This window comes from Belonocnema kinseyi, chromosome 5 (assembly GCF_010883055.1).
Source record: "Belonocnema kinseyi isolate 2016_QV_RU_SX_M_011 chromosome 5, B_treatae_v1, whole genome shotgun sequence".
Lineage (NCBI taxonomy): Eukaryota > Metazoa > Arthropoda > Insecta > Hymenoptera > Cynipidae > Belonocnema > Belonocnema kinseyi.
The window spans coordinates 35,588,968-35,599,988 of NC_046661.1; the positions used below are offsets into that span (position 1 = coordinate 35,588,968).

Here is an 11,021-nt window from a genome sequence, read left to right on the forward strand (position 1 = left end):
TTTTTTCGACATTTTCTGGTGTAGTGACCTCTTTTGGGCGCCCAGATCGTTCAGCATCAACTGTGCTCGTACGGCCACAACGAAACTCGGTAAACCTCTTATAAATCGTTTCAATCGACGGTGCAGAGTCCGGGTAATACTTATCCAGCTTGGCCTTGGTCTCGGATATCATTTTCTTGCGAAGATAGTAGTGTTTGATCAAAACTCGTAACTCAGATTTTTCCATATTAAAAAAAAAAACTCGGAGGTTAGTCGCTTCTCAGTGCTGTAACTTGTAAATGCGTAAACATAAATGGCTGAAGTTTTGACAGGCGTCATTTGAAGGATCAAGCTCGACGAAAATGGTTCACATTAGTGAATACTAATGCCATCTCTTATAATTTTCAGGTACTTATCAGACTGCCTAGTACCTTAATGAAATGTCGAGATCCGTTGAGCGTAAAAAATACTATAAAACGTCGGCTAATAATATGGAACTATCAGTTTCCCAAAGATGATGAAAATGTTGTGATATGTAAATAGTTTCTGAGTGACGTGATTCGTGTAGGATATAAAAGATTAGATACTATACAAAGAAAATTTTTACTAAAACTGGATTTAGGTGATAACAGGGGAAAACATGATAGTAAAATTATGAAAATAACAAATGATATTAAGGATTTAATTAAAATACATTGCGAGAGTTTACCACACCGCGAATCATATTACAAAAGAGAATCTACTTCCTTGAACTATTTTAAAAACTCGGAATTAAATTTAAAGAAGCTATACGAATTATTCATCGATTTTTCTCAATCAGTCTTGCAGGAGGAATACATTGCAATAGAACAAACGACTTATAATACATATTTTAACCGGAATTTGCCTTTCACGTTAAAACTGCCACGTACAGATGTCTATAATGATTGTTATGAAAGTGAGAATAAGTCTGTAGTGTCCCCGGAAATTATTGAGCACAAAAAGAATGCGAAGGAATATTTAGCTTTAAAAAAGGAATTTTTTACGAAAAAAATGCTTTATGTTGTGAGTTTGATTACGCACAAAATGTATTACTTCCAAAAATACCCGTGTCTGATCAATTTTATCGAAGATTACTATGGTTCTATCTTTTCAATGTTCACATTCATAACAGCAACAACAGCTACATGTCTCCCTATCTAGAAGGAATTGCTAAAAAGGGTGCAAACACAGTTTGTAGTTTTCTTCATCTTTCCATACAACGAGAATTTGATCCGTTAGTGAATTCAAAAATAATCCTTTTTTCAGACGCGGCTTCAGGACAAAGTAGAAACTACACTGTGATTACCTTTTTAACAATGCTATCGATTGAACTTAATGTAGAAATTTGGCACGTATTTCCGGTTCGCGGACATTCCTACTGTCAATGTGATAGAAATTTTTGAACTTATGCTCTGAAAAAGAAAAAATGGAGCGAATAGAAACTGCGCAGATATATATCGATCTCATTAGGAATGCCCGCGATCCACCGTTTACTGTAATTCAATCGACAGAAGACCTGCTCCGAGATTTCGACTTATTATTTAAGGGTAACCTGCAAAACCCCAAGGGCTCGAAAATTAGTGAAGCGCGCGTTATTCATTATTACCCAGTCGGACAAATAAATGCTTTAAATAATTATTTAGGCGAAAATCCTTCCACTTATCACGTTCATCCGAAGCTTAAACTTGGAGATTTGCAAAGCCTACCTCCCCCACAAGTTGGCATTACTTCCGCAAAGATGAAAGACATTAAAAGCTTAATGTCTTACCTGAGCAAAGAAGGAAAGATATTCTACAATGAGTATTTCGCAAAAATTAATGTTAAAAAAACTGTTGCGAAGAAAGCTAGCCAAGTTATTATTCAGTATTCATCCGACGACTATGTGACTATTCTTACTCTTATGTGACTCATTCTATTTTTCGACGCAATATTTTGTTACACTAAAATAAACATAATTATTATGAATATTTTCTTGGTATTTAAATGCATGAAATTACCATTTTTCAATTATTTTAATTAAAGAACTTATGATGAAAAATATAAGTTTTTGTGTGCAGACCTTCAGGAAAGAGTTACTGCGGCTCGATTTTCTCAGAAACGCCGCTGAGTCCTACATTTTTGTCCGCGCGGCGTGTCGAGCAAAGCCATTAAAACATCGCAGTTTTTCAGCAGCTGGTCCAATTGACGTAAAATTTCATAAAAACTTATTTGGACCCTTATGAACATTTCATCCGCTGGAAGTTTGTTCCAGCTTAAAATTACGTCGATAGACTTTGCGATTGAAAATATTCAACCGATATTTATGAAACTATTAAGAAAAAAATTATTAACTTTTTTTTATACAAATAAATATTCATTTTGATATCACTAACAGTTTCATAATAGTCTAATACATTATTGTTTCAAGTATGAAGTCAAAATATTGAAAACTCTCGGGTTTAGAACGAGTTAAATTGAAAAAAACACTGAAAATCGTCGTTTCTCAAAAACCATGCTTTTTGCATTTATTTTGGAAACTACAAAAGTGACAACTTTTCACAAAAGGAAAAAAAGATGCGTAATTGAATTTCCTATAAGGATATAGGTTTCAAAACTTAAAATTTTAATTTTTCAAAAAAATGGGTCAGGTGTCAACAAAAGGCTCAAAAATAATTGTATACCCCCTTATACGATGCGGCGGTTCAATTGTTAAAAAATACATGATTTTTTAACCAAAAATGATATAGATTAATTGTCAGTTTCAAAAATGTATTTTCAACGAAAGAGATGAACCTTCAAATAGAAGAAATAAAAATTTTAACAAAGTAGTTGAACTTTTGATAGAAAATAGGACTTTTTTACAAAATAGTTACATTTTCAACAAAATAATTAATTTTTTAATCAAATAATTGAGTTTTTATCCAAACGAGATGAATTCCAAAATCACCAATTTCTTTAATTTCTTTCAAATGCGGATCAAGATTTAAATAAGACTATTATAATATAACATAATTATAATATTATCATTAATAATGATAATAATAATATTTTATACTTGGAGTAACGTAACCTCAAAATTCACGCATATAAAGAGGCGCGCGAAGTATTCAAATCATGAGAATCGCCAGCCCAGCATCGAAATCTGGAAATATTAAAATCCCAATCTCTTCATTTTATTTCAAAGCAGATAGAGACATAAATAGAACCGCCGAAGTGTTCCGACCGGTAATCGAGCAACTTCGATTTTTCAAATTCAGAAGAGGAGAAATGGGTTGCGCGCGCAACCCAGGCATTTATATCATCTCCTACCATATTCACACGGACATAGACGTGCCATAGTATTGAACCACGTCTCGTTTCAGATCTGGGATCACTGACTGGGACTGGACAAGTGGAAATCGTATTATTACGCGAAAAATTAAAGTGATGTCACAGTTATGAATCACAGAAACCTTTTTATTAGTGAAACGATATTTCTTTTCTAAAAAAAGATTAAGGAAGAGGAATAAATAGGTAAAATATGGTCGTATCTCGTTGTTGACAACAGAATAACCTATTAAGCATTTTTTTAAAGAAAGAATCATTATGATTTTGTGTGAGTTTTGTAATCTACTAAATACTATAAAATTCAGTTTGTAGTATTTTCTTCTGCTAGGAGAACCTAACGTGTATCCATAAGTACCTGTATATATTTATGAGTTGTCTGGTGATATACCTACGCTAACGTATGAGCTGAACTCCAAAAATTAAACCTACGCAAAGTGGACGTGAGTGTTTTATATGCTCCACTTTGCGTAAATATTTTAATTTTTATCATTAGTCGTATATTTACATGATCATAACTAAATCATAACTAACTTAAGATAACTTCAATTGCAAAAATTTTGAATTTTAAACTTAAAAGTTCAAAATTTTGTCATTTTAAATTTAGATTGTTAAAAATTGGATTATTTAACATTAAAATGATTAGTAGCTAAACAATTATAAAATATAAATGGTAAAAATGATAAATTATACCATGTTGACAAACTACAAAAGTATTTGGTTCTTCATTTAAATAATTTCAAATATTTTTTTATAATTTAAACGCTTAACATTTTGTCGTTTCAACCCTACCGATAGAAAATTTTAGAATATTCTCCGGCGAAAAAGCCTGGCCAGTTTCAGACTATCTGTATCTCGATTTGAATGATTTCGTTTCTAGAAATAGTCTGAGAGATTTAGCTCCTTTTAAGAGTGATGCGACGGTCATATAATGGTCCTATTGGATTCGTCACGTACCGGACAGGCAGTTATTTCCTGTAGTTTGCCGTCACGAACCCGAATCTAATTTTAAAATTTTCTTCAAATTATTAACATTTTTTTTTAATTGCTGAACTTTTTCACATTATACATATTTTATAATTATAACTTATATACTAATATACTACTTTACAGTTGAGTTAAAAAAATGTTGCCTGTTTTGGTGCATCTCATTCCATTTACGAAATACTTTATATTCATTCCAATTTTAAACAGCTAAAAAAAGTTAGATATCTTAAATAATCAAAACCCGTATATTCCGAATTATTATGCTTTAGGCTGTTGACCTTGAAGTTAAAAAAATTTATTTCTAAAATTTAATCCGACAGCTTAACAAAAGACCCTTAGTGTCTGCTACTCTATTGAGATAGCCTCCCGCCTTGTTATTTATGGTCGAATTTTTATTCAGTGATTTCTATCGGTAGGGAAATCTAAGTTTTTCAAAATTAAACAATTCTAAATAATTGTATAATATGCATGGTTCATATTAGAACAATGGCATGATAACAAATTTTTAAAATTATTTGTATTTCTTTTAAATAATTCAAAAGTACTTGATGGACTCTAAATTCACAATATTTAAAATCGCAGTTTAAGATTCTCTCTTCTTTACAATTTAGATAAATTGTTCGAAATTAAACAATTTCGAAATGGAAACCTTAATAATTAAATCAATGTTAAGTTTAAAAAATAATTTCAATGAAACGTCATAAATAAGAGAATTTAAAATTCAAGCATACCTGTAAAATTCAGGAATTAATAATTAGGATAAGTTTCAATAGCTCAAGCTTTTACATTTTAGTTTTGAATTTATAGTAGTAAAAGTGTTTTTTGAGAGCTTTGAAATAAAGTATTCAATTTGGAAGGTTTTTGCTTTGTAATTGTATAATCTCAATATTTTTCGTTAAGGTATATTTTGTTAAATATTTTATGTTTTTCAAAAATCGAAATTAAAACGCTTTTAAATTCGAAACCATTAGAGTGAACTTTTGGACCTATTAATTTTTAAATTTAGAATTTGAAAGAAAAACTCTACTTCTTACCTGTACTGTTAAATAACGCTATAATATATGTTAGAAAAATTAGAATTTTAAGTTTTCTGTTCTTCAAATTTCTATTAAAGTTAAATTCTTGTCACAAAACATTTAACAGTTGATATTTCAGCCAAAAAAGATGAATATTCAACCAAAAAGATTTACTTTTAATAAAACCAAAGAAAGAACTAATTTTTACTCAAACAGATGAATTTTCAAACAAAAAATGACAGACCGTTATCATTGTATTTAATAATAAAGTAATAGAGACAAATTTATCTTTTTGTACTTTCTTCCCTACCGATAGAAATCTCTGAGTATTCTCAAGCGAAATAGCCTGGCCCTTTTGAACCTATAAGCAGAGTCGATTTGAATGATTTAGTCTCTGAGATAGTCTGAGAGATTTGGATCCTTTTGAAGGTCGTTTTAGTGGTCCTTTTAAGAGTGGTGCGATGGTGATATAATGTTCCTTTTGCATTCGTCACGTACCGGGCGGGATGAGTTATTTACAGTGGTTGGCTGTCGCTAACCCGACTCTCCCTTTTTAAATTTCTCTTCAAAGTATTAACACTTTTTTTTTAATTGATGAATTTCCTCATTATACTTATTTATAATTATAACTTATATACTAATATACAATTTTCTGGTTGAATTAAAAATTGTTATCTTTTTTGGCGTATCTCACGCCATTTACGAGAAGCGTTGTATTAATTCCAATTTTAAGCATTAAAAAAAAAGTTAGATATCTGAAATCATCGAAACCCGTAGAATCAGAATTATTATGTTTTAGGCTGTTAACTATGAAATTTAAAAAATCTACTTCTAAATTTTAATCCGAAAGCTTAACAAAAGGACCCTTGAGTGTCGGCTACTCTATTGATATAGCCTCTCTGCTTGTTATTTATGATCGAATTCTTATTTTAATTTCAGCATCTCTGCTTGTTAATTATGATCTTATTTTAATTTCGGAAAGGTCATTTTAAAGCCTCTAAAACATTTAAAAGAGCTACCGATGTCAGAGACCGATCTCAGAGATTTCTATGGGTAGGGTTTCTACATTTTTTTATCGTTAATAATAGAGAAAAAATATCCAGTCATTATAAAAATATTTAATCCCTTTCTTTTAGTTATAGATTTATATTTTCTTGAAAGAAACATCAAATTCGCTATAAACTTGTGCCTGAATTACGAATTATTTTTGTAGGTTATGTCTCACTAAAATCACGCGAATCGAAGAAATTTTTCGCCTGACGATATTAACAGCTCGCAATTACATAATAAATTGTACCATTTTTGTTTTTTCTTAAATTATTCAGTAAAAAAACATTCCAATAACTGTCTATAAGATGATTTCCACTTTGTCCAAAATGTTCGGTCAGGCAGTCAGATGACTGAAACAGTCGGCGTCATTTGAAGTCACTGCCCATCTCTAATCAGGCATTTTCACTACATTGACAGCTAACTTTATTCTTCGAGTGCTGAGTAGAAACTAATGGCATATGGCAATATGTTCATAAAAATTAATTGCTTATAAGGTATAAGCGTATTTGTAGAGCAGTTTTAATTTTTCAAGAAATATTTAATGAAATAATAAAATCGACATAAAATTTTTTTTACGAAAATACTAGCAAAATAATGTTTTGACACATGCACTTGGTGCTATTGTTTTCCTCTGAGCATTCGACGAAAATTAAATTTGCTGGCGATGAAGTGAAAATACCTAATTTTTTAATTTTGAATTGAAAAGAAATTGAGAATGCCACTGCGAATTACGCCGCTCAGTCTATTTGTCTATCGAATATTAGAAGGGTTTCTATGCAGTGAACGAAAATAATTAAATTTGTTGCCGTGAATCGGTGTGATAGGAAACCCTTAGTATTTACTAATGTGCTAGTTTGCAGTACATTTCGAAACGTGCAAACGACTTTGAAAGGCTCCTTCCCAGTAGTTTTAGTTTAAAGGGTTCTATCTTATAGAGGGCACTAGTATTCCAAATACAATTTTTACGACATTTTTAAGCTTCCCGAGTTCACCATTGGAGATTACATCTTTCCAATCAACGTATACCCAGGGTTTTTGGATTCTTGTCCCTCACTAAAACAGCAGCTATAGCCGCCGAAGAAAATAATGTACAATTACCTTTTCTTATAACAAAAACGTGTGTATACCTGTTTTAATTCCTCTTCTGCATGTGGCAAAGTACTGGCAGGAACTGCATTTGTTCCATCCGTAGGAGGTGCAGAATAAACGTTGACTGGAGCATAAGGAACTCCTCCAAACACCGTGGGGGATGGAACCACCATGAAAGGAGGCGCCACCATTTGCGGAGATGCATATTTGTGCTACAGATTAATTAAACCAGTATAAAAGATAAAATAGTAAACTTGTGACACTTTATTTAGGAACTTTTCATTTGAATACTTACAGAGTAACTTAGGACCATATTTATCGAACCTTCTTGATGGTCACCCTGCTTTCCACTTAACAGGTACCAATCCTCATGTGTCTCTCCTCTTTGAATTACTTGAGGGGGGATTTCTATGTGACCCCAAGCAATTAGCTCATCCATTGTAAATGAACATTCGTCGTATATCTCCACATAAATTTGCATCACACCAGGTGGCAGTAGGCTGCAATTACACACAAAAAACTATTAGAACATTTTTTTAAATAAATTAAAGACAGGCCTAACAAGAAATACAGGTGAATTTAGTTTCATACCACTGTATGACTTTATTCCAATGAGGATTTTTTCCTCCGTTTATTGATGTATGCGTTTCATAGACTGCGTGTCCGACACGAAGCCGTACGTATGGATCCATTCTAGTCATTCCATAATTTTTAACTAATTTGGCCTGTGAAATTGAAGTAAAAGATGATAAGTATACTAATAATATATTTCATTTGGCGACTTTAATTTTATAAATTTGAATGTGGTCATACCTGAGTTATTGTTATGCTAAGCCTTCCCGCTCTTGGGTCATGAGCTTGCACTGGCATGCTGCGCATCTGAGCTTGATGTAAAGCCAAAGCTGCTTGTTGATCTGCAGCTTCCTGCTGTGCCTGTGGGTTGATGTCTTCGACTCTTAAAAACCCATATGGTAATGGTCCTAGGAAGGCCTGCAGAATTTAAACTTGTTTTTCGAGTATTCGTAATAAAGAAAATTAATATTCAAACGTTAAGTTTTTCAGTTTTAATCTTTTTTCTGGATAAAGCTTAGATTCTGGTTCTGGAGCTCTCATGGTCAGGTTAAAGAAGATAGATTGGAAGTACGTTTCACATCTTCAACTTCATGAATTGAAAATGTATGCTTTGAATCCTAACCGGTTCCAAATTTAATAACTTCAAATACTCAACATTAGATAAACTAGAATGTAAATTAAGGAGAGTTCACAATAGGATTTGAGAAACCGACGTAGCATTGACTTGGCATAGCAGGGTTATGCTGTTGCGGAGAATCAAGATTAAAATGGCCGAATCGTGTTTTGATTTTGTCTATGAAATCGAAGAAATCAAAACACGATTCATAGAAATAAACAGTTGAAAATACATGCGCGCACATCAAGTTCAAGCTCCTGCTATGTCAAGTCTACGTCAAGTCAATGCTACACCGGTTTCTCAAATCCTATTGTGGACTCTCCTTTAGGTATTTTCACTTTAGCCACCAGCTAATTTCAAATCGTTGAGTGCTGAGGGGAAAACAATAGAGCAAATGCAAGGTATAACAGTTTATTTTTGTAATATCTTTGTAATAAATAATAATAATTTAATTATTTCATTAAATAGCTCTTAAGAAATAGAAACTATTTTTCAAATACACTTACACAGAAAGAATTAGTTTTCACGAAGATATTAGCAAAATAGGGAAAAATGGATCTAATCCCATGCATTTGGTTCATTGTTTTCCCCATCAGCATTCAATGAAGTAAAGTTAGCTAGTGGTTGAAGTGAACAAATACCGAATTGTTTAAAATTATACTATAGGTATTTCAAATTGAAAATAAAATATCTTCTCATTTAATTGTGAGCTAATGTTCCAATGTTTCATTTTTCTATTCTGGTATACTCTTCTGAAACAGAATTGACACAATGAAAAGTAACCTAATGGATTTGAAAATATATTTTTTCTTTAAAATCTAATGGTTTAATACTTTCAACACTTTGAAAATGATCCTTGAAACAAAATAAATGTAAGGGCCATGGCCAAAAACTGGATAATATTGAACCATGAGATTTTCAACAAGTATTTTTTCAACGAGCCCTAATCCGGAAAATCATTTTAAAAATGTTAATTGAACTTATTTATATATTACAACTATGCTGAATTGTGATCAGCCGTTTTACTTTTAAATAGTAACTAGGATGAAGAACAGAAAAGAAATTAAACTTCTCTGTACATAATTTTTGTTTTCGAAAATTCTTATTATATCAGGGCTTAAAAAAAATAGTCATTTAATATTGTTAATTTCAAATTTATGGTCAAAAAGTTAGTTAAGCGTTTGAAATCATTATAATAATTAATAAAAAGATGCTTAAAATCCACGTGATTTCTACGAGTTATGATTGGCAGAGGTTTTCCAAGTCCCATACCGGCGTACAAACGCAGTGATATTTAAGCCTATAATTATTATCCGAAGCGATTTTTAAACAAATTCCAATGTTTAAGCATGGCTCAATATGTTAGAGTGTCATCATGCAACTTTCCTGAAGTAAATTTCTTAATGATAAGTAACTTTTTTGCGGAAAGTGAGTAATTTCAATACTGCCGAAACACGCGGCGATCAAGCGAAAAAATAAGTAAACAAATATATATTTTACAGAAATTATTAAAAATATGAGTTTAAATTAATGAAATCGCGGTAAAATTTCAGCCACAACCACGTCTCACAACCGTGAGATAGGTGGTTACAGTCTGTAAAGGAATCAATACGACGAACCAGCAAAAGCCTCGTGCACCCTAAGAACACGGAGTGACCCAAGGACAACCGCCTTCTGCATTTTTCCCGCAAGTGTTCTAGCTTATTGTTGACGCGCAGGGATGCTTTTTAGGCCATTAGCAAGTGAAAGCTTGGCACCTCCAAGAGCGCCGATGATAAGGACGATCAATTTAATAGAATATTCCGGGTACAATCGTTGCAACTCCCTTATAAGATCTTGATACCTCTCTTTCTTTTCATTCTCCTTGGCTATGATGTTTTTATCAGCTGGTGCCGAAAATTCGATAACGAACATGGTTCGCTTCTCGAAGTCAAGAAGAAACATGTCAGGCCTCGAGTGAGAAACAGAAACAATTGTCGAGAATATAAAGTTCTAGTATATGCGGCACATCCCATTCTCGACAATTGACTCAATTTCCCGAGGAGCATTTAAAGGAGCGATATTAAGGTGAATGCCGTAGGAGTGACAGAGATGGTAATAAAGCACTCTTAGTGCCGCGTTATGCCTTTGAATGTAGGTCATTCCCGCGTGAGTTGGACAACTAGATAGTATGTGAGCTAAATGCTCAGGGTGTGCATGGCACGCCCTGCAGCTATCATCAGGAATGTCTTGGCTCAAATGTGGCGACGGTATATTAAGGTGGAAATGACACCGTCTTGGCATGAAAAAATGAAACCCTCTGTACCAGACTTCAATCCGGGCAATTTAAGGAAAGCAAACGTTAGCTCACAAGACATTGACTGATCCTTCACATTTCTGTGGAAGAT

General features: G+C 32.6%; 1 protein-coding gene across 1 annotated transcript in view; it reads right to left on the reverse strand.

Moving 5' to 3' along the window:
* The window catches only part of LOC117172553 (toll-interacting protein-like), a 40,330-nt gene that overhangs the window by 23,474 nt on the left and 5,835 nt on the right, over positions 1 to 11,021 (reverse strand). The window contains exons 2-5 of the mRNA XM_033360609.1: positions 8,259 to 8,435; positions 8,037 to 8,170; positions 7,741 to 7,945; positions 7,484 to 7,657 (exon numbers count right to left, since the gene is read on the reverse strand). Of these exons, the coding sequence (XP_033216500.1) occupies positions 7,484 to 7,657; positions 7,741 to 7,945; positions 8,037 to 8,170; positions 8,259 to 8,435 (690 nt within the window). The remainder of the gene's footprint in view (positions 1 to 7,483; positions 7,658 to 7,740; positions 7,946 to 8,036; positions 8,171 to 8,258; positions 8,436 to 11,021) is intronic.